This window comes from Borostomias antarcticus (genome assembly GCF_949987555.1).
Source record: "Borostomias antarcticus genome assembly, chromosome: 1".
Taxonomy (NCBI): Eukaryota; Metazoa; Chordata; class Actinopteri; order Stomiiformes; family Stomiidae; genus Borostomias; species Borostomias antarcticus.
The window spans coordinates 47,505,430-47,529,877 of record NC_140234.1 but is presented as its reverse complement, the minus strand read 5'-3'; the positions used below and the strand labels follow the sequence as shown (position 1 = coordinate 47,529,877).

Sequence of the window (24,448 nt, the reverse complement as noted above, 5' to 3'; positions counted from 1 at the left end):
TAAAATTATCGTGACACCTGCTATCAGATATTTGCCTTGGCCAAGATTTGAATAAGATCATAGGTTTGGGTGGAGAGCATACAATTTATTTCAAGATCATGTTTTAATTAGCAATGTCTCTTCAGTCTAAAAACACAAAATTTTGCCACATCATTCGCTTTATACGTCAGTTCCGGATTATCCACACTCAGAGATACTGATGGATACAAGACTGAGTTTGACAGCTCTCTCTCTCTCTCTCCTTATTTTATGCTTTGACAAGTTCTTTCACGATTCAGTCAAGGGTTGTAATACTTTAGTGACCACGGGCCAAAATTATTCCAATCTCAGTTTGCACAAACTTCAGTTTCTGGACAATCAACATATCAATTGTTTTAGTCCTCCTGGTAAATCCCATATTTCAAATCTCGAGTTACTAAATTAGCCATCTCTGAAATAACAGTAATATCACGTCATTCTGGGATAATTAATTATAACCTATTTTCAAAGCTCACTGTTGCATAACTATTATTTTAATGTAACCATAGCATTGGGAAGGGAAGCAAAAAGACACAAGACTTATTTGCATTTCAAGAAGCAGCTGTATTTGACTATAAATGCACATCTAATCCAGTGTCTCTACGCCGTTTCTTTATATTTCAGTGTAAAAAGCCTATACTCTATTAGAAAAAAAGAAACAAAAAGATAACAGTAAACCCAAAATAACATCTCATGAAAAGAAAACAATCAAAAAAATTACCCATTCACCAGTCATCTCATTTAAAATAGAACCAGCATTTCATTTTCACTAACATTTTCCCTCAAAACAAATATATATATATATTTTTATATATTTATTCTCAAGGCAATTCATCATGGCCCATTAATTGACCTAGTCATGGCCACTTTTTGTGTGTCATATGTCAATGTAGTTAGAAAACATACCTAAAATGGAAGGGAAAAAAGATGAGGGAAGCACAGTTTAGTTTAGGACCACTCCACTGGCCAAAGACTAGCAACTCATTCTAAGCTGGGCAGCAGAAAATGTGAGCTGATACTGAGTGCCACACAGACACACACATTCTCTGAACCAAGTGCAATGCATAGAGAACGAGGACTTCCACGATAGCATGGAACCAAAACACTTATTTTTCACGGCACTCTTATCGTCCATCACGTTCCCTTTGCATGTCTTCTCCCCAGACTCTCTGCATGTAAGTTTGTGCTGTTCACCACCTCGCTGACAGGCAGAGCAGCGTAAGCACTAACGGTTGAGCCCCAGAGCTGCAGGGGATCGTGTACGCTGTGGGCAAGCGCTCTTCAACCTGGGATCCCTGATTCATCATCTAGTAGTATTCTCCCATCTCCAAACATCTTCACAGCTGAACCGGGAGGCTGCTCGTCATTCCAGGGTGGTCTGTCTGAACATTCATTTGTGAAGGCAGTGTTGCGGGTTGAGGCTGTGCCAGGCAGAGCAGGATAGGAGAGGATTCTGACAAAACTACACATGCCAGCACTCTGATATTACAGTAACTAGAGTGAATGATATGACCTTCCCTGAATACTGAAGACCCCAGTATAAAAGCCTGGAATGTCTGTGGGGAGGGAGGGGAGGGATGGTCAGGTCTGCGATAGGGTCGATACTGTACATGTGGAGGGGGAGTTTACATCTGATGACAGAGTAAGAGCAACAACAGCCGTGAGTACATGTGCTCTGGTATTGACATGGTAAACAGAGGTGGGTAGGAAAGGAGGAGGGATGACAGAGGGAGGAAGGGTGGTTTTATCGCTTCCGAGGGCAGTCAGTGATCGAGGCATGGGTTTGATGTGAACAGGTTCCCTGGGTTATGCTTTTGTGTGTATGTGTATGCATGTGTGAATATAAGATAGAGAGAAAGAGAGGGGGAGAGAGAGGGAGAGAGAGAGAGCGTGTGTGTGTGTGTGTGTGTGTGTGTGTGTGTGTGTGTGTGTGTGAGGGAGAGAGAGAGAGAAATCCCTGGGCTACACTGGAGGGGGTGACAGAAGAGAGGTCCACACAGGGCCATAACCTCCTCTGCCCCATCCTCCACTTCTCCTGACTCTCTAGCACTATGTGGAGCCCCTCTTCTGCAGCTCCTGAATGAAGGCTGTGGCAGAGAGGGAAAAAAACAATACATAGAAATATGTTATAGTGATATTCTAATGTGTCTAATTTTCAGGGTCAAAACTAAATGTACAGCTCAGATTAATCAATTTGTTATTGCATAGACCATTTAATCTAAAGACAATGAATCAACATAGTTACCTCCGATGATTTCCTCCTTGACTTTTTGCAATTCTTTCCGCACCTCCTCCAAAATTTCCTGCAAAGCGTACAGATTCCAATCATGTGTTGTGTCATCGATATTCTTTGTACAGTATGCATGGTGATTACGGAAATATTTCAGTGACAGTAGTCGTATGAGATTTTCAGCTTCCTCAGAAGATGCGTCAAGAAAGCTGGATTTACCTGCTTAATTCTCTCCATATCTGACTCCTCGCCACCTCCTGTGTCATTACCACCACCTCCTGGCTTAATCCTGAGAGAGAGAGAGAGAGAGAGAGAGAGACAGAGAGAGAGACAGAGAGAGAGAGAGAGAGAGAGAACAATCATTTTATATCTCTTGCAAAGAGGTAGTCATTTCGCCAAAGCCAGGCAGGTCCATCACCGTGACAACCCGGCAGTCAGTCCAACCCGTCACCATAGCCAAGAGGCCACACAGAGAGCACCTGCGCCAACACAACACCACACTCTGTGGAAACACCCACACCACAAGACTTTTTCAAGCCTTCTTTTCAGCGACATTTGACTGTGGACAACCACACCACTTAATGTCCAGAGATGGCACGCAAAACAAAAGAGAATCAACATTGTTGTGCAAGCAACACACAGTAGTCGGGGTATCCTGCAGGTAGTGGATTAAAAAAAAGATGCAAACAGTGCAAACAGAATGGCTTAGTTACACGGTACACCTTCTCAAAAGAACCACCATAATATGCACACATCCACCACTAGGTGGTACTATCAGCTATGAAGAGCAGCGTTTCACAAAGCTGAGTTGACCTGGGGAGAGAGAGGGAGGCCCTGCGGACACCAGAGTGGAGAGTGGGACTGGTAGGTTTTTCACATTAAGGGGTGGGGCAAGTACCTGGGACCCTGGGGCAAGGCAGAGCTGGAGTCCGTACTCTTGGCGATGTTGTTACTCCTGTTTGTGAGACACACACTCTGCTCTTAGGATGGAAAACGCACACATGCTACACACTTGCGCGCGCACACACACATACACAACACACACACACACACACACTACACACACACACACTCTGCTTCTGCCTTGGGGACTGGAGAACTGCTCTAGAATAGGTTAATAAAAAAACAAACCTCGCCTTGGGGCTTATGTGCTGCTGAACAGTAGGAAGGCTTACCTGGGCATTGTGGATGATTTCTCCCAAGGTCTTCTGAGTATCTCTGAGGAGAATAAAGAAGCAAACATGAAAAACAGTATAGAACTAAATAAGACTCAGTTTTACTATTTTCTACGAAATGCATACCACAAGAACACGCACGCTGGAATGTACACACACACATGCACACATCTCACCACTTTGGCCTTGAGACTCCGAGTCATCCTGTGGAAAGAAAAGACTCAGAATTAGTCTAAGTTTGTTCTTTAATAGCCATTCACCTAGCCATTCACAAAGCCTGCATTGTTTTGCTGTGGCCTCCACTGGCACGGCACAGACACTGTGAAACACAATTATTCATAGATTAATTGACCCAAAATCAAAAACTTACATTATCCTCTGTCTTGGCAGGTGGCTTCTCACCCTGGTCCGTTGCTTTTCTCCTGAACGAAGCAGAAAGACAGAACGAATGATCAATAATGACAATAAACATCTTTGAACCACTCACTGATCCAGCATTTATCCATCTATCCTTATCCCTTGTTTATCAATGTCGGTTATTGAGATCCAACCAGCCACAGCCATTTGGGACTGTGCAATATGCTGTGGACCCTCCTCCTCAGTGACACTCACCGGCGTGCCAGGATGGCACTCATCTCGCCCATCAGGCCTCCACCACCACCACCGCCACCGCCACCGCCACCGCCACCGGAAGAGACACTACTGCGGCTGGCATCTGCCTTGCCACTCGGAGCTGCATTGCCGCCATCATCCTGCAGTGGGTGTAGAAGAGACAAAAATAGAACGGGGTTACCAGCACTTTTACCGCAGGGCATGGCGCACAAACATGAGTCAGCGATCAAGCTCACACCCAGTTGGCCAGTGAAGTCCAAACTATTTGACATGGAAAGGCGCTTGTTTACACATAGACCTGGATAGGATAGACAGGGTGACTAACTCCAGCCAGGACAAGAATCAGCGCTCCTCCTCCTCCTGCCTCACTCACCCTGGTGACTTTGCGGAGCTTGGCTCCCGCCAGGGCCGCCGCGAGGCCCCCGCCCAGCCCTCCGCCGTCACCCCCCCCCATGGCGGGTAGAGGAGGGGCGGGCGGGGGTCCACCCGAGGGAGGCAGCGCCGGGGCCGGAGGGATGCCGCCGCTCGGGGGGCAGGGGGGTGCGGGCGGGGCGGCGGGGGCCGGGGGAGCGGGAGGGGCAGCGGGGGCAGCGGGGGCCGGAGGGGCAGGGGGAGCTGGGGGGGCCGGGGGGGCAGCAGGAGCCATGGGAATGTTGACTGGAAACAAGAGGGGGGGACACAGAGACAGACTGTCAAAAGATGATCAGACAATGCTGGGGTGAAGTGGGATGATGACATATTAGTACTGCAATCTTTCAAATGAAACAAATTTGGGTGAAATTGTTTGAGAAAGAGTTTTTGATAGTGATTATAGTGTCATTATTCAATAGTGTTAACATGCTCATGTTGTTGACATTTTGCAATGGGTGCTGTGAGAGAGAATGTTTTTTTTTTTTTTTTTTTTTTAAATATGCAAAAACAGTTGTAAAAAAGGCAGTGTTGTTTCTCTGGACCTGCAGCGGCTTGTCTCTCTCTCTCCTGTCTCTCCCACTCAAGTCTCTCTCTCTCCTGGCGCTCTCTCTCCTGACGCTCTCTCTCCTGCTGTTCCAGTCTGCAGGGACAGGGAGAGACACACACACACACACACACACACACACACACACACACACACACACACACACACACACACACACACACACACACACACACACACACACACACACACACACACACACACACACACACACACACACACACACACACACACACACACTAAAAATACAAACAAAACTCATAACAACAAACAAAGATTGTGAGCCAATAGTATTAGGACTCCTGATCGCTCCCACCTCCCGACATACCGTGTGGTACGAACGTTGTAATACTATTGGTTCACAAGCCTTGTTAGAGGTGGGAACCAAACCTCATTTTGGATTTTTTTTTAAATTATAAATTCATAATCAATACATCTTTTGGGGGAAAAGCAACAGACAACAATTTTATTCCTCACCAATTCTGTGGATGTTTTTTTTTTTTTAAATGATTAGTCTACATTGAAATCTTGACTATTGCAGGGTTAGGGTTAGACCACTATTGCAGGGTTAGGGTTAGACCACTATTGCAGGGTTAGGGTTAGACCACTACAGTAAGACCACTACAGTATTCAAAGAAGGCTAGTATGTGCTGTTTAATTGTGACAGATGCCATGATCACAAGTGTTTAAATCAGGTGCATGTTTGTGATTGAGTTCTGCTGACTACGAGACCGGCGTGGCGTGGAGAGGAGGCATTCCCAGCTCCTGAATGGCTCAGACCTGGAATGAAAGTCTGCATCTGGCCAAGACAGCCTGAGCCTGCAATGTAGTTCCCCCGGGCCGACACACACGCACCCTCCCCCAACGCATCTGTTACCCACCCACAGCTGTTCTACACACGCACGCACGCACGCATACACGCACACACACACACAGACACACAGACACAGACACACACACACACAGACCCACAGACACACACACTCACACATCCAAGGGAGTAATAAAGCACTGTTGGTTGACTTGGGCACTGTGCCTAGGGGAAGGGGTGAGGGGAGCAGGAGACCAGTCCAAGTATACCCCTCCTCCCTCTGTTTGCGTCTTTCTGTCTCCTCCTTGGTCATGTTTCATGGGTTCTAGACCCAAATAGATATGGAATGTGAAGAATACCCCAAGCTTTCAACACAACTCCAATCCATCCTTTGCTACTGCGGAAGGCCTTTTAGTGGGAGCAGCCTTGGCCTTGTGCAATATTTATCTCCAAAGATAACCCTCCCTAGTCCGCAACTTGTGCTGCCGTTTGATGGACCACCTCCTTGACACATTAGAAAACCCCCTTGGTCATGTCACATACTGCCCACCAGGCAAATGAGATTAGGGGTTAAAACCAGGCCTGTCCAGGGTAAGTGTGGGGTCTGTGGAGCGAACCATGTGGAAGGAGATGGTGTGGAAGGGGGGGATTTAAGATGTCAGGGGCCACGTTCAGCTCTGCAACCTTTCGACCTGATGAGACTGGCTGAGGACTAAGCAGCATGAGGCTAATGCTGTCAAATCCTCCAGAGTGTGACAGTGAGGCTGTGGGGAGATGAGTAACACTGGGAGAATCTCTCCTTAAGTTTCCTTAAAGTCTCCTTAAGCAGGACGGACGAGAGAGCCTTGGTCCTGTATCAGAATACAACATTATTAAATGCCAATTGACCATTTGTGTCCTACGGAAAACCTGTTGATGAAATGGAGTTTAATCTGCTTTTTTCCACCCCTAAAGCCTTAATCTGCTTTCCTCACTGAGCTGACACGCAAATTTGCGACAGACTCCACTACTGTTCCAGCTTCTCTACGCCCCCCTCTTCCTCCCCCCTACTGTTTGCCACTCTTGGTACCTCCGCTGCTGTTCCAGCTCCTCTGGGGATGGTCCATTTGACACTGAGCGGGGGAGGGTAGCATAACCTGGAAAGAGAGAGAGTAGCATTTCTGCAGTGAAAGAAAATGCATGTCATGCTCAGGTTTCTGCACTACTCTCATGAGAGAGAGAGGAAGAACTATTGCACATGCTCAGAGGCACAACTTCGCCCATTTTATACTTATTGTAAGCATATGACAGCATGTGTAACACATACAAACTGCTCTTCATTCAAACTGCCTATCTATCTATCTATCTATCTATCTATCTATCTATCTATCTATCTATCAGTATCTATGAAAAGACTTAAGCTGGTTTGTATACACCCATAGGACGATATGTGACTACCTGCGTCTGCCAGAGAGTTGAGCACTTCAAGAGCGTGCGTCATGCCGTTGGCGAAGAGGGTGGCGTCCTCCTTACTGCCGAAGTTCAGCCCCCACACCTGCCGCGCGTCCCGCCACTGGTGGAAATTGGGCGTGGCCTGGTTGTACTTCAGGCCCTTCACGATTGGACAGTTGATCACCACCTATGTGGAGAAGACATTGGGATGGGTGTCAACCTACGGCCTCTCCTATTGGCATATCACAGACACAGTCAATCTGCACCCAGAAACGCAGCCTATCGTCTGCTCCAGAGACACTTGTGTTGTAAAAATGTGATCTTGTAGGATAGGTTAAAACAAAATGGTGAAATTGTAGCCTATCAGATGGAAAATTGGACCTGCAGTAATCCAAGTATGCCTGATTTACCCACATGTTGTGGGCAAAGGATCAAATAGATTGTTTCTAGGCAATGCCATTCTGTGTCAGAATATATATTATACTGTCATATTCCATTAAACCAAGTCCAGGAGGTATTGAACCCTACTACTACCACCACAAGCCTGGCCTGCAGGTGGCGCTAGTTTTGAGAGTCAGGGGGCTCCAGAGAGAGAGCTGCAGGTTTGAGTGGCCTGAATGTGCTGACGTGACGCTTCTCTGTTTGTTTTACAACCCCTGAATTGTGAATTCCACACAGCAGAGGAGTGAGCGAGAGAGAGAGAGAGAGAGAGAGAGAGAGAGAGCGTCCAACCTCTCTGTGCCAGAGAGACAGAGAGAGAGAGAGAGAGAGGAGAGAGGCTGACAAGTTCAGCTGAGGACCTGTGGTATTCCTAACATCAATCACCTGTCAGGAGCAGAGAGACAGAGACAGAGACACGTCAGAGCAGGGGCGGGGCCTCGACCAGAGAGGGAGATGGGGAGAGAGATGGAGCGAGAGATAACAGCTTTAAGTCACAGGAAACGGTTGGGCCGGCCAACTATCTCACAGGAAACATCAGCCACTTTAAGACTTGCCTCTGGGGAACACTTGGGCGACTGAATGTGGGGGAGGGAGGGGGGGGCAGAGACACAGGGGAGGAGGAGCAGAGACAAGCATCAAGAGGGAGGTAGACAGTGCATCTTCAGCGCTTTTCTTTCTTTTTCTGTGGCACAGGAAGGGTAAGACTGAAAGACATACGGTGGCTGTGTTGGTGTGTTGGCACATACGGGGGCGCTATAGCTTGTTGGTTCTAGAAGGCCTGCAGCTGAGACTGATATACTGTTACACACGCGCACACGCACACACGCGCGCACACACACACACGCGCACACACAAGGACACACACAAGCACATGCACACAGTAAAGGATGCATTGCAGATGTATACACAAAATACACACAAAGGCAGGCAGACACATACTGTACACACACCCACAACCTACCTGCTGGTCTGTCTGCATCTTGCGTCCCACCACTCGGAAGGCGTTGGTGGAGGGGTTGTGGTAGATCTGGACTCTGCTGAAGGCCTGGGGCCCGGCGCCCGCTGGGAGCCACTTCTTGTTGCCATCGTCATAGATCATCACCGTGGCCCGAGCCTGGCAGATACTCGACTCACTGATGGAGGGAGAGGGATGGAGAGAGAGAGAGGGATAGAGAGAGAGAGAGAGAGAGAGGGATAGAGAGAGAGAGAGGGATAGAGGGATAGAGAGAGAGAGAGAGGGTTTTTAATATTCTTGTGTTCTTTCCTTGGGAATGTCATGGTTTTATGATCCCAATAAAGTTTCCCGATACAGACAGAGGGATAGCGAGATTGAGAGGGCAACATATTGAAATAAAAGGGCCGTGTAAAAGAGGACATGGAACCGATCCAAGAGGAGAATTAGTCAGGTCAGAGGGAGAGAGAGTAGAGGGGGAAAAAAAACACAACAAGGACAGAGAAGGAGGAAGGAGGAAGAAGGGGAGGGAGTTCAGACGCAGAGAAAGAATGGCAAAAATGGGCTACGTCACAATCTACCATAAACACACGCATGCCTGAGAGCGAAGCTAGTCTGTGCAGGCTATCCGAGATTTAGGCTGCTCTGCTCTGACTCAGGCTCTGTCGTCTCACACTCACACCGTGGCTCTCAATGGCACCTTCAGGACGGCTCAATACACTCCCAATGAAGGGGAACGAGAGGTAGATCTGAACTGTATTCGATGATGCTGTTACAGCCCACTCAAAGGGGCCATTTATAAGACTGAAGTTAAGTCTAAGATTAGGCTCCACCCTTGGCTCGAGGATCATGATAGTTATGCCTTGATGGATCCTCCAGGTTTGTGTGTGTGTGTGTGTGTGTGTGTGTGTGTGTGTGTGTGTGTAAAAGGGAATTAAAGGGTGTAGAGAAAGGAGACAGATTGGACACATTTATAGAGAGGAAGGCAATAAAGGAGATGCATACAGGAGAGGGGGAGAGAGGGAGAGAGAGAAATGGATAAAAAGAAAGAGGGAGATCAACAGAAGAGTGAGAGGAAAAGAAACGAGGGAGGAAGAGACACGCAGGGAGACGAGGAGAAAGAAAATGGAGTGACTCAAAGGGAAAATTAGTCATTTTAAAAGTAAAAGGTTCATTTGAGGAGGAGAGAACACATTGGTATGATCCAAAACAAGATGGCCGGAGAACAACAATGGAGACTAACAAAGGCAGGAAGTGTTCCGACTCGAAGAGGAGGTTCTTTCTGGAACTGTTCACCTGCACCCCATCAACACCCCTCACACCATCCTACAAACACAGGTATGAAATACAGTCGCACGCACGCACACACACAAGCTCTTGGAACCTAGATAAAACATGGACACACCTACAATATAGCACAGTCATGCTGGCCTCTATGCTGAACTATAGACACTGTTTGCACTGAGGCACGGTGTTGGGTAAACCAAAAACAGACTAAACTGGTAAACGCAGTCCTTCCTATAGAGACGTGACAGCCCAACCTCTGTGGCACAGACGCATGTGGAACCCTGAACTACAACTCCCAACACACACACACACCAAAAGACTGTACTGTCCTTCTAATCTGACTGTAGTTCTGTGATGTAGACTATGGGGGATGGCACTGACAGACAGGTTCATGTTCAGACTGGCAAACGTATTTGCAGGCAGGGTGACAATGACAGAGGTAGAAGCTAAGAGGAGGCACCCTGCTACCGTGACTCACACCAAAGCTTAAAAACGATCCCATACGCACACACACGGAAAGACCCTGAGAAACAGAGGGAGTAAGGGAGGGAGAGAGAGATGCCAAATGTCATTGCAGATAGTCAATGTTTCTCTTCCATTTCTCTCCTTTTCCTCCTTCATCCTCTCCTAATCCATCTTCTCTTCTCCTGCTCTCCCTCTCCCTCCATCTGTTCGGCCTGTGACATTCTCCCACTTCCCGTGACACAGCGGACAGCTCCCAAGCCACAGCCCACTTCCTGCTCCCACCAATGCCTAATAAGGGCTGACTGAGCCTGACCAGTAAGTGTGCACACACAAAGACCCCCCCCCACACACACACACGCGTGCCGTGCATGCACACACGCGCACACACAAGCTAAAACATTTGTTAGCCAAGGCAAAGGACTGAGGATAGAGGCAAAGGTCACTGAAAGAAAAGAGAGAAGGATGACACATCGGGTAGCGGGAGACAGAGCGAGAGAATCGTTGAGAAAAAAAAAAGAGCTGGTTCTCCTTGAGTGAATCCAACAGGGGAGCTCCCACCTGAAACTTGCCTAAAAGGTTTGCTCAAAAGGTCTACTTGTGTGTGTGTGTGTGTGTGTGTGTGTGTGTGTGTGTGTGGCTGTGTTCATAATGGTAAATGGACTGCACTTATATAGCGCTTTTCCACCTTAGCGGCACTTGCTTTACGCTTTACAATGGCCTCTAATTCACCCATTCACACACATATTCACACACCAATGGCAGTAGCTGCAATGCAAGGTGCTAACCTGCTCATTGGGAGCAATTTGGGGTTAGGTGTCTTGCTCAAGGACACATTGACATGTGGACAGTCGGAGCTGGGATTCGAACCACTGACCCTTCGATCATTGAACGACCCGCTCTACCAACTGAGCTACAGCCGCCCCGTGGTGGCTCCCCCCTGTGTGAGGGCCGCTGGGAACTGGGAGGGGACAGGGAACGGGACTGGGAGAGAGGAATGCATATTTAATGGCAGAGAAAACAGGGGCTCAGGATAGAGAACGAGAGTGAGGAGTGAATTATTGATACACCTACAGATACTGAGACTCAGTCCCCAGACTCCGCACGTATAAAAGCAGGCCACAAACGCACGCACACACAAACGCATCATCGTCATCATCATCATAGAAAGGTAGCCATCCTCAAGTGTGCTGTGTTCTCGCCAGTCACCGACAAATATGCACTTTGAGCCTGTGAGTTAAGCAAAGTGTTGCCAAGTTGCAAAGTTGTGCCAAGCTAGGTCTTAACTAGCCGACTTCAATAAGTTGTCAGTGAGCGTAAAAATATGTCACTGGCCAAAGTTGTGGCCATATTAATCATATATTTTCATTATTATGTTACTTGCCAAGATGATGAATCAAACCTACATTAATCCAGTGACTGATGACTGACCAAACCTGTAATGACTTTAATGACTACCTGATCAAAAACATTAAGTCAGATTAGACTTTGGTACTTTGGGCCATATCACAAAGAATGAACTCCAGATGTTGTACACTTTCCATCAGTGCATCATTTCCACCACATGCTATGTAGCTAACTACAACTGTCCTAACTAGCCTACGAGGAAGAACGAAGAATAGTTTAGTGGCCTACAGTTCCTCAGTCAGTGAGGGGTTAACAGGAAACTCCAGCGCATGGCTGAGGCACACTGCTCCCAAGACATGTCTGTATAAGGCTGTGCTCAGAGCTTTCCCAAAAGTACTGACAAGTACAGTCAGGCCCAGTGCCTCTCCCTCCCTCCCTCTCTCCCTCCCTCTGTTTACCTGGCCCTCCCACCACGCTCTTTCACCACTCGCCACTCATTTTCTCCCTCCTCCTTTCCCTCCATCCCTCAGTGACCTGTCGTAATCCCCCGGTCCCTGCATTCATATGACTGCATCTGTCTGGTCTTTTTTTTAGGTCTTTGGACCGTTTCCCCACGTAACTTTCCACATTTTATAGACTTTAGCCCCACTTTCCAATTATTTTGTTTCTCAGAAAATGTCTTGCCAGTTCATCTTGTGTTGATTACTTTATGACCACGCAGTGCACAAACCACCAAATACCCAAAGCCAGAAGGATTTGGTCCAAAGTGATTCATATCTTTCAAAGTTCTGGGTCTGGAGTATGAGTCACGCACAGAATGAATAAGCATCACAGCTGATTCACTATGGAGCCTGAAACAATCGGCCGCGACTCTTCTCCTTAAAAAGAATGGATCTTGAAGACAGTAGAGAGAAAACAATATAAACATCAATCAATACTGTGACCAATGCCGGCTGCCTCTGTCGTGCCTGATAAAAATAGAGGCCCCGAGAGGTGGATGATGCTGCACATACAGATATATCACATATTCTTAAAGGCAGAGTGAACATAACCTAGCCTAGCCTCGAGTCTCCAGGAAGCATCACGCAACCTGTCGTTTCTGTTGCAGCACCCGGTGAACACGCACACAAGCTGGGCATGCACACACACATCGAGCATGAATACAGAGGAGACACTGTGACCCACAGAGCAGACCATAATCAGAGGTCAACAAATTAATTTCCAATTTTCTCTAATACACACACACCACAGCAACAATAAGGTGTGTGCCATGAATGACCTCGAAACGTGACAGTCATATGGAAGAGCCGACACATAAGCAACTGTGTTAGTTCCTCTCACAAATGACAGATTGTTGAAGGTATCAGTGTCTTCTGACTGCACGCTCACAGTGTCCTGAGCCTCAGGCAATGTACAGTGCTGTCACAATAATACACAACTCTGGGCCATGCGACAGTCAGTAAAGTTGAAAAACAAGTACACTAAAAGTGTTGAACTGTCAAACAAAGAAATACAAACATTGAAGATGGACAATATCAATTGAGGCACTTTACTGATGACGGAGCCCGAGAGCTGAAGGCAGAAGGCATTTTATGAGCGCGTCCCTGTCTATGGGCACCAGGGGTTCTGCGCTAAACCCTGACCTCAGTCCTGCATGCAACTCTCTCTCTCTCGCCGTCCCCCTCTATCTCTCTCTCTTCATACTGCCTCCACCTCCACACAGGTTCTAGCATGCTGCTAACACGCATGCTGCAGGCTACTGCTTCCACACAGAACCAGGCATGTAGGCACTCTTGGTCAACTTCTTAGGTCTATCTCCCCTTTCTCTATATCCTTTCTCTATATTCTGCCATCTGTCCAGAGTTGGAATCCGCCACCCGGTCACTCCTCTTCTCTCTAAGATCTAAACCACTCAGCATTCTTTGTGGGCTGACTCATCAGTGCCTGAGTGTTCCTCTGGCATTGTCTATCCCAACATCTTTCCAACGTCTCTCCAACGTGGCAGGAGTGTTTCTTGGACGTTTCCATGTCAGGGCTCCCTCCTCTCGTTGGGAGTGTCGACCACCAGAGAGGAGCTGATGAACAACAACAGTGCAACTCCAGCCTCCACAGCTCTCTTGTGGGGGGGGGGGGGGGGGGGGGGGAGATGCCACTCGCCATGCCCTTATATGGAACCGTCAAATCAACCATCTTTCTTCCTCACTGCGTTTAATTCCTTTTACAGGTCGAAGCGTATCCTCCTCCCAGACTGCAGCTGAGGCATACCTTCTGGAGAACAGCCCCCCCCCCCCACCCCGCTGCTGAATGGTGGATGGAAGACACAAAGAAACCCCTCCTTTTGCTTGGTTGTCCTGACATGTAGCTACAGCACAATAACTCCATCCACATCTTCAGAGAGTGTTGTGCCATCGGTGCTAAACCCAATGGGGACATGAGACGAGTACTCCAATATCAAGTTTCCTTGCCGTACCGGATGTCTAACATTAATGGAAGCAGGAAGCTAGTATGTATCCCTGTGTGTGTGCCCGACTGTGTTTCTTGGATTGATATTATGCTATACATTAGCTAGAAAGATGCAAAATGTCTTTGTCTTGATTTGCTGGAATTGGGTTATCTGGACAACGTTAGCTAGAAACCATTTTAGCACACATCAAACAACTAAACATTTTGGTCACTTTAAGGTATTCATGCATGCACATACTTGTTACTTGAGTGAGCAGCAATGGAATGAGGATCAGTGTACGAGAGTTATTTACCACGATAAGCCATTGATGAGTTTTGATGGAGAAGTTTGCTAAACATAAACATTCTGAATCTAGGCCACTGGATCCTATACTACACAGAGACTAAGTCAACCAACTGAGAGGGTTCTGTAGGGGTTCCCAGACCAGCGATGGCACAAAAGCTGCTACTCTCTGTAAACAAGATTACAGTCGCATCGCTAATCACTCACAAAAATGTCACCCATGCAGGAAATAGTTTTCTGTGTCCGATCTCGACAAAAATCACCCTAATTTGACCCCTTGAGTCTACATTTGAATCATGGTCTTTAATCATTTCTAAACACCTCTGCCACTGGATGTCAAAAGCAACTTTTCTTTTCCCCCCTTTTTTGTAGACCATATCTTATCATCATCAGCGTCATTCTATGGCCTGAGCAAAGGTCAGGAGATATGAAAGAGGGAGGGAGAGTTTGTGATGACTGACAATATAAAAAATGGTTAACACACACGCCCATTATACTCCGTTATAGACTGGCACTCTCCTGAACCTACTGTGTGGCCATTACCGGCTGCCATTGCTGACTATGCATTAATTCATTACAGCGTGGCTATCCCACAACAAGCTTGGGTTTCACCATGATGTCTGTCACTCACTCACTCACTCACTCACTCACTCACTCACTCACTCACTCACTCACAATAAAGTGGAATGGACTTGGAACTACCCGGAAGTATCTGCCTCTTCCGTTTAACCAAAACAATGACAGAGCATTTTGTAATTTGAACACAGCTTTTGGGATAATCTCACACAGATACGTGAACCTAAATGGACAGACAGAGTACAGATTTAACAAACGACTCAACTAACACCCGTGACATTCCACGTGCAGAGCTAGAAATAAGAAAGAACAGCGTTACTCAAACTGAGGTGGTATTGAAGAACAACTAGGAGGCGTCGACTTTGGGGTTTTGTTTAGGTTGATGTTGATACCGGGTGGAGGAGTGCAGGAATAATAAACATGGGACGGTGCACGATGATTCAGCAGATGAAGAGGTTTCTTTGACCAGCGGTTTCTGACCAAAGCCCAGGCCTAGGGCTTCCTGTTCATCCTGCTGTGCCCCCCCCCCCCCCCCCAACGGTCTCCCCCAGTCTAAACATCACCAGCATGCAGAACCACCACAGCCTTGGTTCCACATAAAAGGGGGAAAACCACACCGAGCGTATAGAGGAAACTGGATTTGTCACTACTGCGACAATAGGAGGTTTTGTATGTTGAGCAACTCGTGTAGCAATGTGTCTAATCCCGCAGCAGGTCCACATAAAGGCCTATTTATGTGCGTGAGAGGAAGGAGAACCGATGTAGGTAAATGGTAAAGGGGGCGGGGGAGTGGTGATGGGGAGCTGGATGTAAAACCCCCGTCACAAGGAGTGACCACAGAGTTCTATATTAGCCAGGCTTTAAAAAGAAGAACTTTAGTTGAATAGTCATTAATGAATCAGCGCGCACACCCCCCCCACTCTGTCTCTGTTTGTCGTTCTAGGAATCAAGAACGACCTAAGAAAAACTCCCACACGATAGGCTCTGCAGGTTTGACTGTGTTCATGCAGGAGGTGCGGACGCCATGGTGTGAGCAGAGGTCCAGTCAAGAGGTGTCAAATCTGCATCCACACATCTCACACCTGAATGAACATTGACTTAAAAAGGATGTTAAAAAAATAAAATAATGCGATATGTGAACACATTAAAATCGAAATCCTCTTTTGCTTATTTAACAAAATATAACAATGAGGACATGCCTCTTTCATGTTAAATGGAGAGACAACACAAAGTCAGGCCAACACCTAAACATCAGCCATTGGCCCAAACATTGGCCTGGGGTCACAGGGTTTAAAGTCGGTATGAGGAGGGGTGGGATGACACAAGTGGAAGGATCAGGGTGGGCAAATTGAAACTTCTAGTTACAATGGCTCCTATGAGTCTGCCAGTACTGTACCACTAGATAGACAGACTATAGACTCACTCCCCTGCTTTTAAGTAGATCAATACCACTTGTGCATTCAGAGGAGAGAGAGCACTGGAAAACCTTGCTATTTCTGATAGCCGAAATTCACTTTATAGTATTGCTGGAGGGCACATGGGACCACTTGTGGCCACATTAAAACACAGAGCCAAGTTATATCTGGGTGTCTCTTCAATCCCGGCAGCCATGCCGTTTGTACGGGGGGAGGGCGGGGTGGGTAGTCATTTGGTCCCAGACACTGAGCGAGTCACAGCAGGCATTGGTGTGATAACAACAATGAATCATACTGCAGACGGATACACTTCCTGTGTCATAGGTCATACAGTCAGGGAGAAAAGGCTACTGATTCTGGTTATTGATAGAAGGTATGCACAAAATGTGTCCGTCTATGCATTATCTGATAAACGACTGCTCGGATGGATTGACCGTTGTCATTTCCTACAGCTGTCAGCTTGGGATGCTGTGTTGGGGGAAAATAAACTGTTGGATGTCTGACCAATCAACCGCTCTTCTGTGTCAACATTCACATACCGGTAGGCTACAGGCGGCTGGAGGACAATGAACTTGTATGTGAACCAAATTCCTTTCCTCACCTATTATGGAAGCAAGGTAAATGAAGTGACCGCTTTAGGAAAGCTGGTGGCCATTCATTCAGTAGGCCTATTGGTCAGTCACGTCTTCAACAAAATCAAAGCACGATCTAAATGAAGTTTATCGGGATTACTGAATCTGATGCTATCAATCACTCGTGACCTCTACATTTGAGAGGGACACCAATTGCTCTCATTCAAAACAACAGCAGGTGTATTTCGGTTGGTTTTGGAGATAAGCCTACAGTGCGATTGGCAAGAGATAAAAGAACTAGTTGTACAGGTTACAGTTGTACAGAACCCTACATAGCTGTCCTCAACAGACTCTGGTTTCAAACTAGACTACATGGGTATTAGTCATGGGCACAGCGTGAAAAAAAAAACATTTTAGAAAAGGCCTAACCAAGAGGCAACTTCAAAGTTAGCATAATTGCCAACTACACAGGCTACGACAGGATGTGGAATTTGTGGACTTGAATGTTGCACGGCGCAATTTGGTTCCGGGTACAACCTTGGCCAACTCCCAGAGGGAAAAAAAATAGTGGTGGAATCCCAAAATTAGTGACTACGTGGTACCGAACGACAGGTAGCAGTAAAGACAGCTGCGTTTTAATAATAGGGCTAGTGTAGGCTACAAGAAATTACCCTAGACTAGCCTACGGGCAACAGGACACTGCCGGAACACACTGTCAAAGTTTCAATATGGAACATAATGAACTTGATTACACAATAAATGCGAGTCAGAAAGTAGGCCTATTCTAAGCCTTTAGCACAGGTTCAAACTAGCCTAATTGCTATTCACGCAAATGAACTGATTTTCACCTGTAGGCAACTTCTCACCATGAATGGTGGTATTCTATAGGCCCCTACCATAGTCTTCCCCCAGCGGTAACAATTCATTCAAAAGACACCATTATGGCAAGGGTAACCTAGACAGTTTTTTGACCGACATTGGGACAGGATTGGGAACTCCAACCACCCGACTTACTTTGACATGTTACACGCACAGAAAGTGATAGACTAAGCTATGATATGCCCTACTATGAATCGAGAGATGGCATAACATCTAACAAATTAACAATGTTTGATAACCGTGCCATGTAGGCTATGAGACGTACACCATGCATAGTTCAACAACAGTCCCGAGTCGAGATCCATCGGCGTTTGGGCTACAATCAAAACATAATGTGATAAACTCCAAACAAAAACTTGAACTGCCAATGTCCTATCACTGCATTGTGAAGTAAGCTACAAGCGCAAATCCCAGGTCGTATTGTATGTTGTCCAAAAACGTAGCCTACACAATGAACAGCGATCAGATTTGACCCGCTTACCAACCTCATTGTTAGGCGAGAGTCCTCTCCGATGCAGTTTTGTTGACTTCAGATATACGGCCCAGGGTAAAAATCAAAAAGAGAAATAAAGATCGATAGTTTTTTGCGAGATACACATCTACCCGCAAAGGGGTTAGTGCCACAAGCAGGATAAAGAGAAGCACACCTCGACGATTTCCTGGTTTCGGAGAGAGGGGGAGTGAAAAGTGGATACAGTAGTGAGCGGACTTGTCAACTCCAATCAGTATCCAAGACTCATCGTTTCTAAATCTGCCCGCGCGAGAGACAAATTAAATGTATCCTCGGACCACACGAGGCTACAACTTATTTATTTTATTTTAGTCGAACAGACGACTAGCGTATTTCTCCTGATCAGCACACTCGTGAATTCTCGCCAGACTTTTCTCCCGGTCGCAGGTCTATGTAATTGCATTGGTGTCTGGCCCAACCCGCCGCTAGCTCCGAAGTAGGCTTTCATTCCAAGCTCACCCCTCCCCTCGGTTTATGAAAAAAAAAAACACTCCTTTCCCTAGTGGCTGAACGGTATAATTCCTATCCGTGTGCTCTCGACTACCCCTGGGAGCTAATAGGGATACCAAAGAGTAAAGTGTCGAGATGCCAGTCTTTCCTTTGACAGTTTAAAAGGCTATGGCTATCAGGCCTAGCCAAGGCTACTAAGGCCGAATAGCCAATGAGTAGTGTAGCCTGCATGGATGAGCTAAGCAATGATGACGCCATTGCTCCGCATGTCCTCGTGCATTAGGCTATAAAGAAATTAAATATTTTTTAGTGGAAAAAAGTTTTAAATAAATAAATAAATAATAATAATAATAATTTGAGTCATTATGAAATTCCTAAAAGTTGAGTGTTTCTTCCTTAAGATGGAGGTGACTGAGTCAGAATAGGAGGAATGTGGCAGGTTTAATAAACATCTAAACTAAAAAGCAGTAAAGCAGTGATATGCCTTTACCATAGCTTACATAGGACTACATACGCACACACACACACACACAAACACACACACACACACACACACACACACACACACACACACACACACACACACACACACACACACACAATAATGTAAGCCTCATAGTTATTTGAGATTTTCCTCTATCATCTTACAATTTTGTGGACGACAGCAGATGAAAATAAAATGAAAATGTGCGTGTTGTGTTGCTGTTTTCAGAAAATAGCTCACCCAGAACCCCTCCTGTTGTAATTTTAGGTTCCACTTCTCTGTGCCACTTTTCCACAGCCTGGCGTCATCTCTCTCTCTCTCTCCGTAGTTGGCACAGTTTCGCTGTGGGGCTGCAGGAGGTAATGTGATTGAGGTAGAGGTAGAATGAGTGACTGCTGAACAGTGAGAGTGGAGGAGCTATAACAAAAGAGATGTGCTAGGATGACCAAGGTGCATTTACAGTCTACAGAACAATGGATTAATTCAATGTGCATGCATGACAAGACTGGTGTTTTGCAGCATGAATTGTTATTACAACGCAGGCCAGACAAGATGATCTCGCTCAACATACGAGATAGGCTATTGACAACCCATGCACAGTGTGTCCTTATAGATGTCTTGTCTAGTAATGTTTGATCAACAGGCTGGATTCTAGCGCGAGGCGCTTCCGGAGGTCCAGCTGCTGTACATCTGGCTGGGCTGTAACCGAGTCAGCGCGGAGGGGGAAGGCGAGGGCAGGACACTTTACCTTCTTGATATTTTGATACTTAATCTTGCACAATCTAGGCATGTTTACACAATGCTAGGCAATAGACTCTCTGTTTACACTTGTTTATTTGTGTTACACTCTTGTATATTTGGATTCTTATATATTTATCTACTGTACATTTGTATGTACTATTACGTGTGTATTTAGTCTTGATTGCGCTTGTTGTATAGGCTGCTGTTGTAACACCATAATTTCCCTCACCTACCTACCAATCTACGGAGACGGAATGATTGCGCGTGCGTGTGTTTGTGGGGGGGGGAGGGGGGGGGACTCAATGAGGATTTATTTGTCATAGCCTATGTACAAGAGACGGGTTCCGTGTAGGGCTAGTCTACTTGGAATGCTTGAACTGTGTGCAGTAAGATCTGTGCTGGTTGCCAAGCAGAAGTACAATTGCATAATGAGATGACCTATAGGCTTATGGCCCCCTCTTCTGAGGAAAATAGGAAGGATGACCTAAGGCATAAATTAATAATAAATAAAATAATAATAATACAGATAATAATATTGTTAAAACAGCAACAATAATAATAATAATACAATAATAATAATAATAATAGACAAATTATTGTTATTATTATTGTTGCTGTTTTAATAAATATAATATAAAAATAATAATAAACTAATAGAGGGCAGTGGCTAATTCCAGTGCGAACTAGAATGGAGAAGTAAGACGTCTCCTTCCCTCCACTAGTCTGGGGGTCCACCTTGGGCAAGTGGTAGTACCCCCTAGCCCCCCTACCTGGGGTTACAGGTAAAAACCCCGATGGACCAAGACCTAAGAGGAAGAGAGACCCGGCCCGGAGGAAGCCCGGAGCCCTCGTCTGGAGCCAGGCCCAGACGGAGGGCCCACCTGCGAGCGCCTGGTGGCCAGGCTTACCACGGAGCCCGGCTGGGCCCAGCCCGAAAGAGCTATGTGGAAACACCATCTCCCCCGACCCGTGGATCCACCACCCGCGGGAGGAACTGTCGGGGTCGGGTGCGCTGCCAACTAGGTGGCAGTGAAAGTAGTGGGCACCGACGGACTGGACCCGAGCGGCAGAGGCTGGCTCTAGGGACATGACCCTGAACGTGACCTCGCTGGGGGGGAAGGAGCCGGAGCTTGTGAGGGAGGTGGAGCGATACCAATTACACCTGGTGGGGCTAACCTCCACGCACAGCACCGGCACCGGAACCAAACTCCTGGATAGGGTTTGGACCCTGTTCTTCTCCGGAGTTTCTCATGGTATGAGGCGTAAGGCAGGCGTGGCTATACTAGCTAGCCCCCAGCTGAGCGCCTCTGTGCTGGAGTTCACCCCGGTAGACAAGAGGGTCGCCTCCCTGTGCCTTAGGAATGTGGGGGGGGGGGGGGGGGGGGGGGACTCTGACTGTGGTTTGTGCTTATGCACTGAACAGCAGTTCAGAGTACTCAGCCTTCCTGCAGACCCTGAGTGGAGTCCTATTTGGGGCTCCTGCAGGGGACTCCACTGTCCTATTGGCGGACTTCAATGCACACGTGGGCAATGATGGAGAAACTTGGAGGGGCGTGATTGGGAGGCATGGCCACCACGATCTGAACCCGAGTGGTGTTTTGTTGTTGGACTTCTGTGCTAGTCACAGTTTGTCCATAACAAACACCATGTTCGAACAGGCGCAAGGATGCCCACAAGTACACCTGGCATCAGAACACCTTAGGCCGAAGATCGATGATAGATTTTGTTATCGTATCAGCCGATCTGAGGCCATGTGTTTTGGACACTCGGGTAAAGAGAGGGGCTGTCCACTGATCACCATCTGGTGGTAAGCTGGTTTTGATGGCGGGGGAAACCTCTGGACAGATCTGGAAAACCCAAGCATGTAGTGAGGGTGAACTGGGAACGTCTGGAGGAAGAGCCTGTCCGGAGAGATTTCAATTGTCACCTCCGGCGGAGCCTCTCTGGCATCCCTGTGGAGGTTGGGGACATCGAGCATGAGTGGTCGGTGTTCAAAGCCTCCATTGCTGAAGCTGCGGCTGGGAGCTGCGGCCTGAGGGCCATAGGTATCTCAAGGGGCCGGAACCCTAGGACACTGTGGTGGACAGCGGTGGTCAGGGAAGCTGTCCGACTGAAGAAGGAGGCCTTCCGGGATATGTTAGCCCGGGGGACTCCAGAAGCAGTTGCAGGGTATCGGCTGGCCCGGAGGGCTGCGGCTTCGGCCGTGACCAAGGCAAAGCAGTGGGTGTGGGAGGAGTTCGGAGAAACCATGGAGAAGGACTTTCGGTCGGCACCAAAGTGTTTCTGGAAGACCATCAGACACCTCAGGAAGGGAAAGCGGGGGACCATCCAAGCTGTATACAGCAAGGAGGGGACACTGCTGACCTCAACTGAGGAGGTTGTTGAGCGTTGGAAGGAGCACTTTGAGGAACTCCTGAACCCGACTAATCCACCCTCTATGATCGAGGCAGAGCCGGAAGATGATGGGGGGTCGTCAATGTCCTTGGAGGAGGTCACTGAGGTAGTCAAACAACTCCACAGTGGCAGAGCCCCAGGGACTGATGAGATCCGTCCAGAAATGCTGAAGGCGCTGGGTGTAGAGGGGCTGTCTTGGTTGACACGCCTCTGTAACATTGCGTGGAAGTCTGGGTCAGTGCCGAAGGAGTGGCAGACTGGGGTGGTGGTCCCAATATTCAAAAAAGGGGACCAGAGGGTGTGTGCGAATTATAGAGGCATCACATTACTCAGCCTCCCCGGGAAAGTTTACTTCAAGGTGCTGGAAAGGAGGGTCCGGCCGATAGTCGACCCTCAGATCGAAGAGGAACAATGCGGATTTCGTCCTGGTCGTGGAACTACCGACCAGCTCTTCACTCTCGCAAGGATCTTGGAGGGGGCTTGGGAGTTTGCCCAACCTGTCTACATGTGTTTTGTGGACTTGGAGAAGGCTTACGACCGGGTCCCTCGAGAGGTCTTGTGGAGGGTTATGCGGGAGTATGGGGTGAGGGGGTCCCTACTTAGGGCCATCCAATCCCTGTACACCCAGAGCTAGAGCTGTGTCCGGGTCCTCGGCAGTAAGTCGTCTTCCTTTCCGGTGGGTGTTGGCCTCCGCCAGGGCTGTGCTTTGTCACCAATCCTGTTTGTGATTTTCATGGACAGGATATCGAGGCGTAACCGGGGGGAGGTGGGTTTGCAGTTCGGTGAGCTGGGGATCACGTCACTGCTTTTTGCAGATGATGTGGTCCTGATGGCATCAGCTGCCTGCGACCTCCAGCACTCTCTGGATAGGTTCGCAACTGAGTGTGAAGCGGCTGGGATGAGAATAAGCACTTCTAAATCTGAGGCCATGGTTCTCAGCAGGAAACCGGTGGCCTGTCCGCTCCGAGTAGGAAATGAGTCCTTACCCCAAGTGAAGGAGTTCAAGTATCTGGGGGTCTTGTTCACGAGTGAGGGCACCATGGAGAGGGAGCTAGGCCAGAGAATCGGAGCAGCTGGTGCTGTTCTGAAGTCGCTTTACCGCACTGTTGTGACGAAAAGAGAGCTGAGCCAAAAGGCAAAGCTCTCGATCTACCGGCCTATCTTCATCCCCACCCTCACCTATGGTCATGAAGGATGGGTCATGACCGAAAGAACAAGATCACGGATACAAGCAGGGTGTCTGATATTAATATAAATAATTAAATCTTACTTAAATAAAAATGTAAGTCAACAACGACATATTTAGAGCTAATTCGTTTTTAAGGTCTGCAATGCTGGGAGAAAAGAAAGAGAGCTCAGGACCTTGGGATGTCTTTAGTCAACTGTTTGGTACAACGTTCCTGTCAAGCACATTTAGAAATGTGGTTAGAAAGTGTAAGTGCGCCCTCTATTGGGTGACTAATTAACATGCAATATTAATGAGTACCGGTAGATGGCATACGATGCTCTTGTTATACTAAGAAAGTAATTCTAGTACAGTATTTTCTCGGGAGTCGATGAGATGGTAGCCTACACATTGTTTGTGAAAATCCATTCCACTGTAGCAAATACAGTCGCCATGATGAAGCCGATTGCTATAATTGCACCCTTATCTGATGTAGGCCTACACATTGCACATCATTTTGTATTTGCCCTTTGCTTCCTGCGCTACTATATATTTTGCACTGTCCTGTCTTCAAGATTCAAGATCAGTTAATTCGACATGTTTATGGTTTACACATAGGCCTACTAGGTATTGATTTGATTAGGGTAATGGGATACGCTGACGGAGACGACATAGGACAGGGTGCAGGACAGGACTGGATAGTGCAAAGACATGACAGTGCAAATGTAAATACTTGCACCCTGGTTATTGTTGTGTATCCATTGGCGTTATGCTAA

The 24,448-nt window shown here is 47.4% G+C and overlaps 1 protein-coding gene across 2 annotated transcripts; it reads right to left on the bottom strand.

The window, feature by feature from the left end:
* Positions 1–586: 586 nt before the first annotated feature.
* Positions 587–18,809, bottom strand: LOC311312005 (vasodilator-stimulated phosphoprotein-like). Of its 2 annotated transcripts, XM_084441842.1 has the most exons (14): positions 18,575–18,809; positions 18,413–18,454; positions 8,653–8,824; positions 7,257–7,437; positions 6,889–6,979; positions 4,989–5,086; positions 4,409–4,692; positions 4,036–4,175; positions 3,794–3,845; positions 3,600–3,627; positions 3,424–3,466; positions 2,468–2,537; positions 2,264–2,321; positions 587–2,105 (listed from the first exon to the last, which is right to left on the bottom strand). In XM_084441842.1, exons 2-14 carry the CDS (start codon positions 18,415–18,417, stop codon positions 2,068–2,070), a joined length of 1,260 nt encoding a protein of 419 aa, XP_084297968.1. In that variant the 5' UTR covers positions 18,418–18,454; positions 18,575–18,809; the 3' UTR covers positions 587–2,067. The 2 variants fall into 2 exon arrangements, with proteins under 2 accessions (XP_084297968.1, XP_084297969.1); XM_084441843.1 differs by having other exon boundaries at positions 6,889–6,955; positions 18,413–18,809.
* Between the last annotated feature and the right edge of the window lie 5,639 nt (positions 18,810–24,448).

Bases quoted from the DNA above. Each gene is read 5' to 3' on its own strand.
- LOC311312005 (XM_084441842.1), bottom strand. The intron at 3,846-4,035 runs GTGAGTGTCACT...TGCTTCGTTCAG, and splicing joins AGTGCCATCCTGGCACGCCG to GAGAAAAGCAACGGACCAGG. The intron at 2,106-2,263 runs GTAACTATGTTG...TCTCTGCCACAG, and splicing joins CAAGGAGGAAATCATCGGAG to CCTTCATTCAGGAGCTGCAG.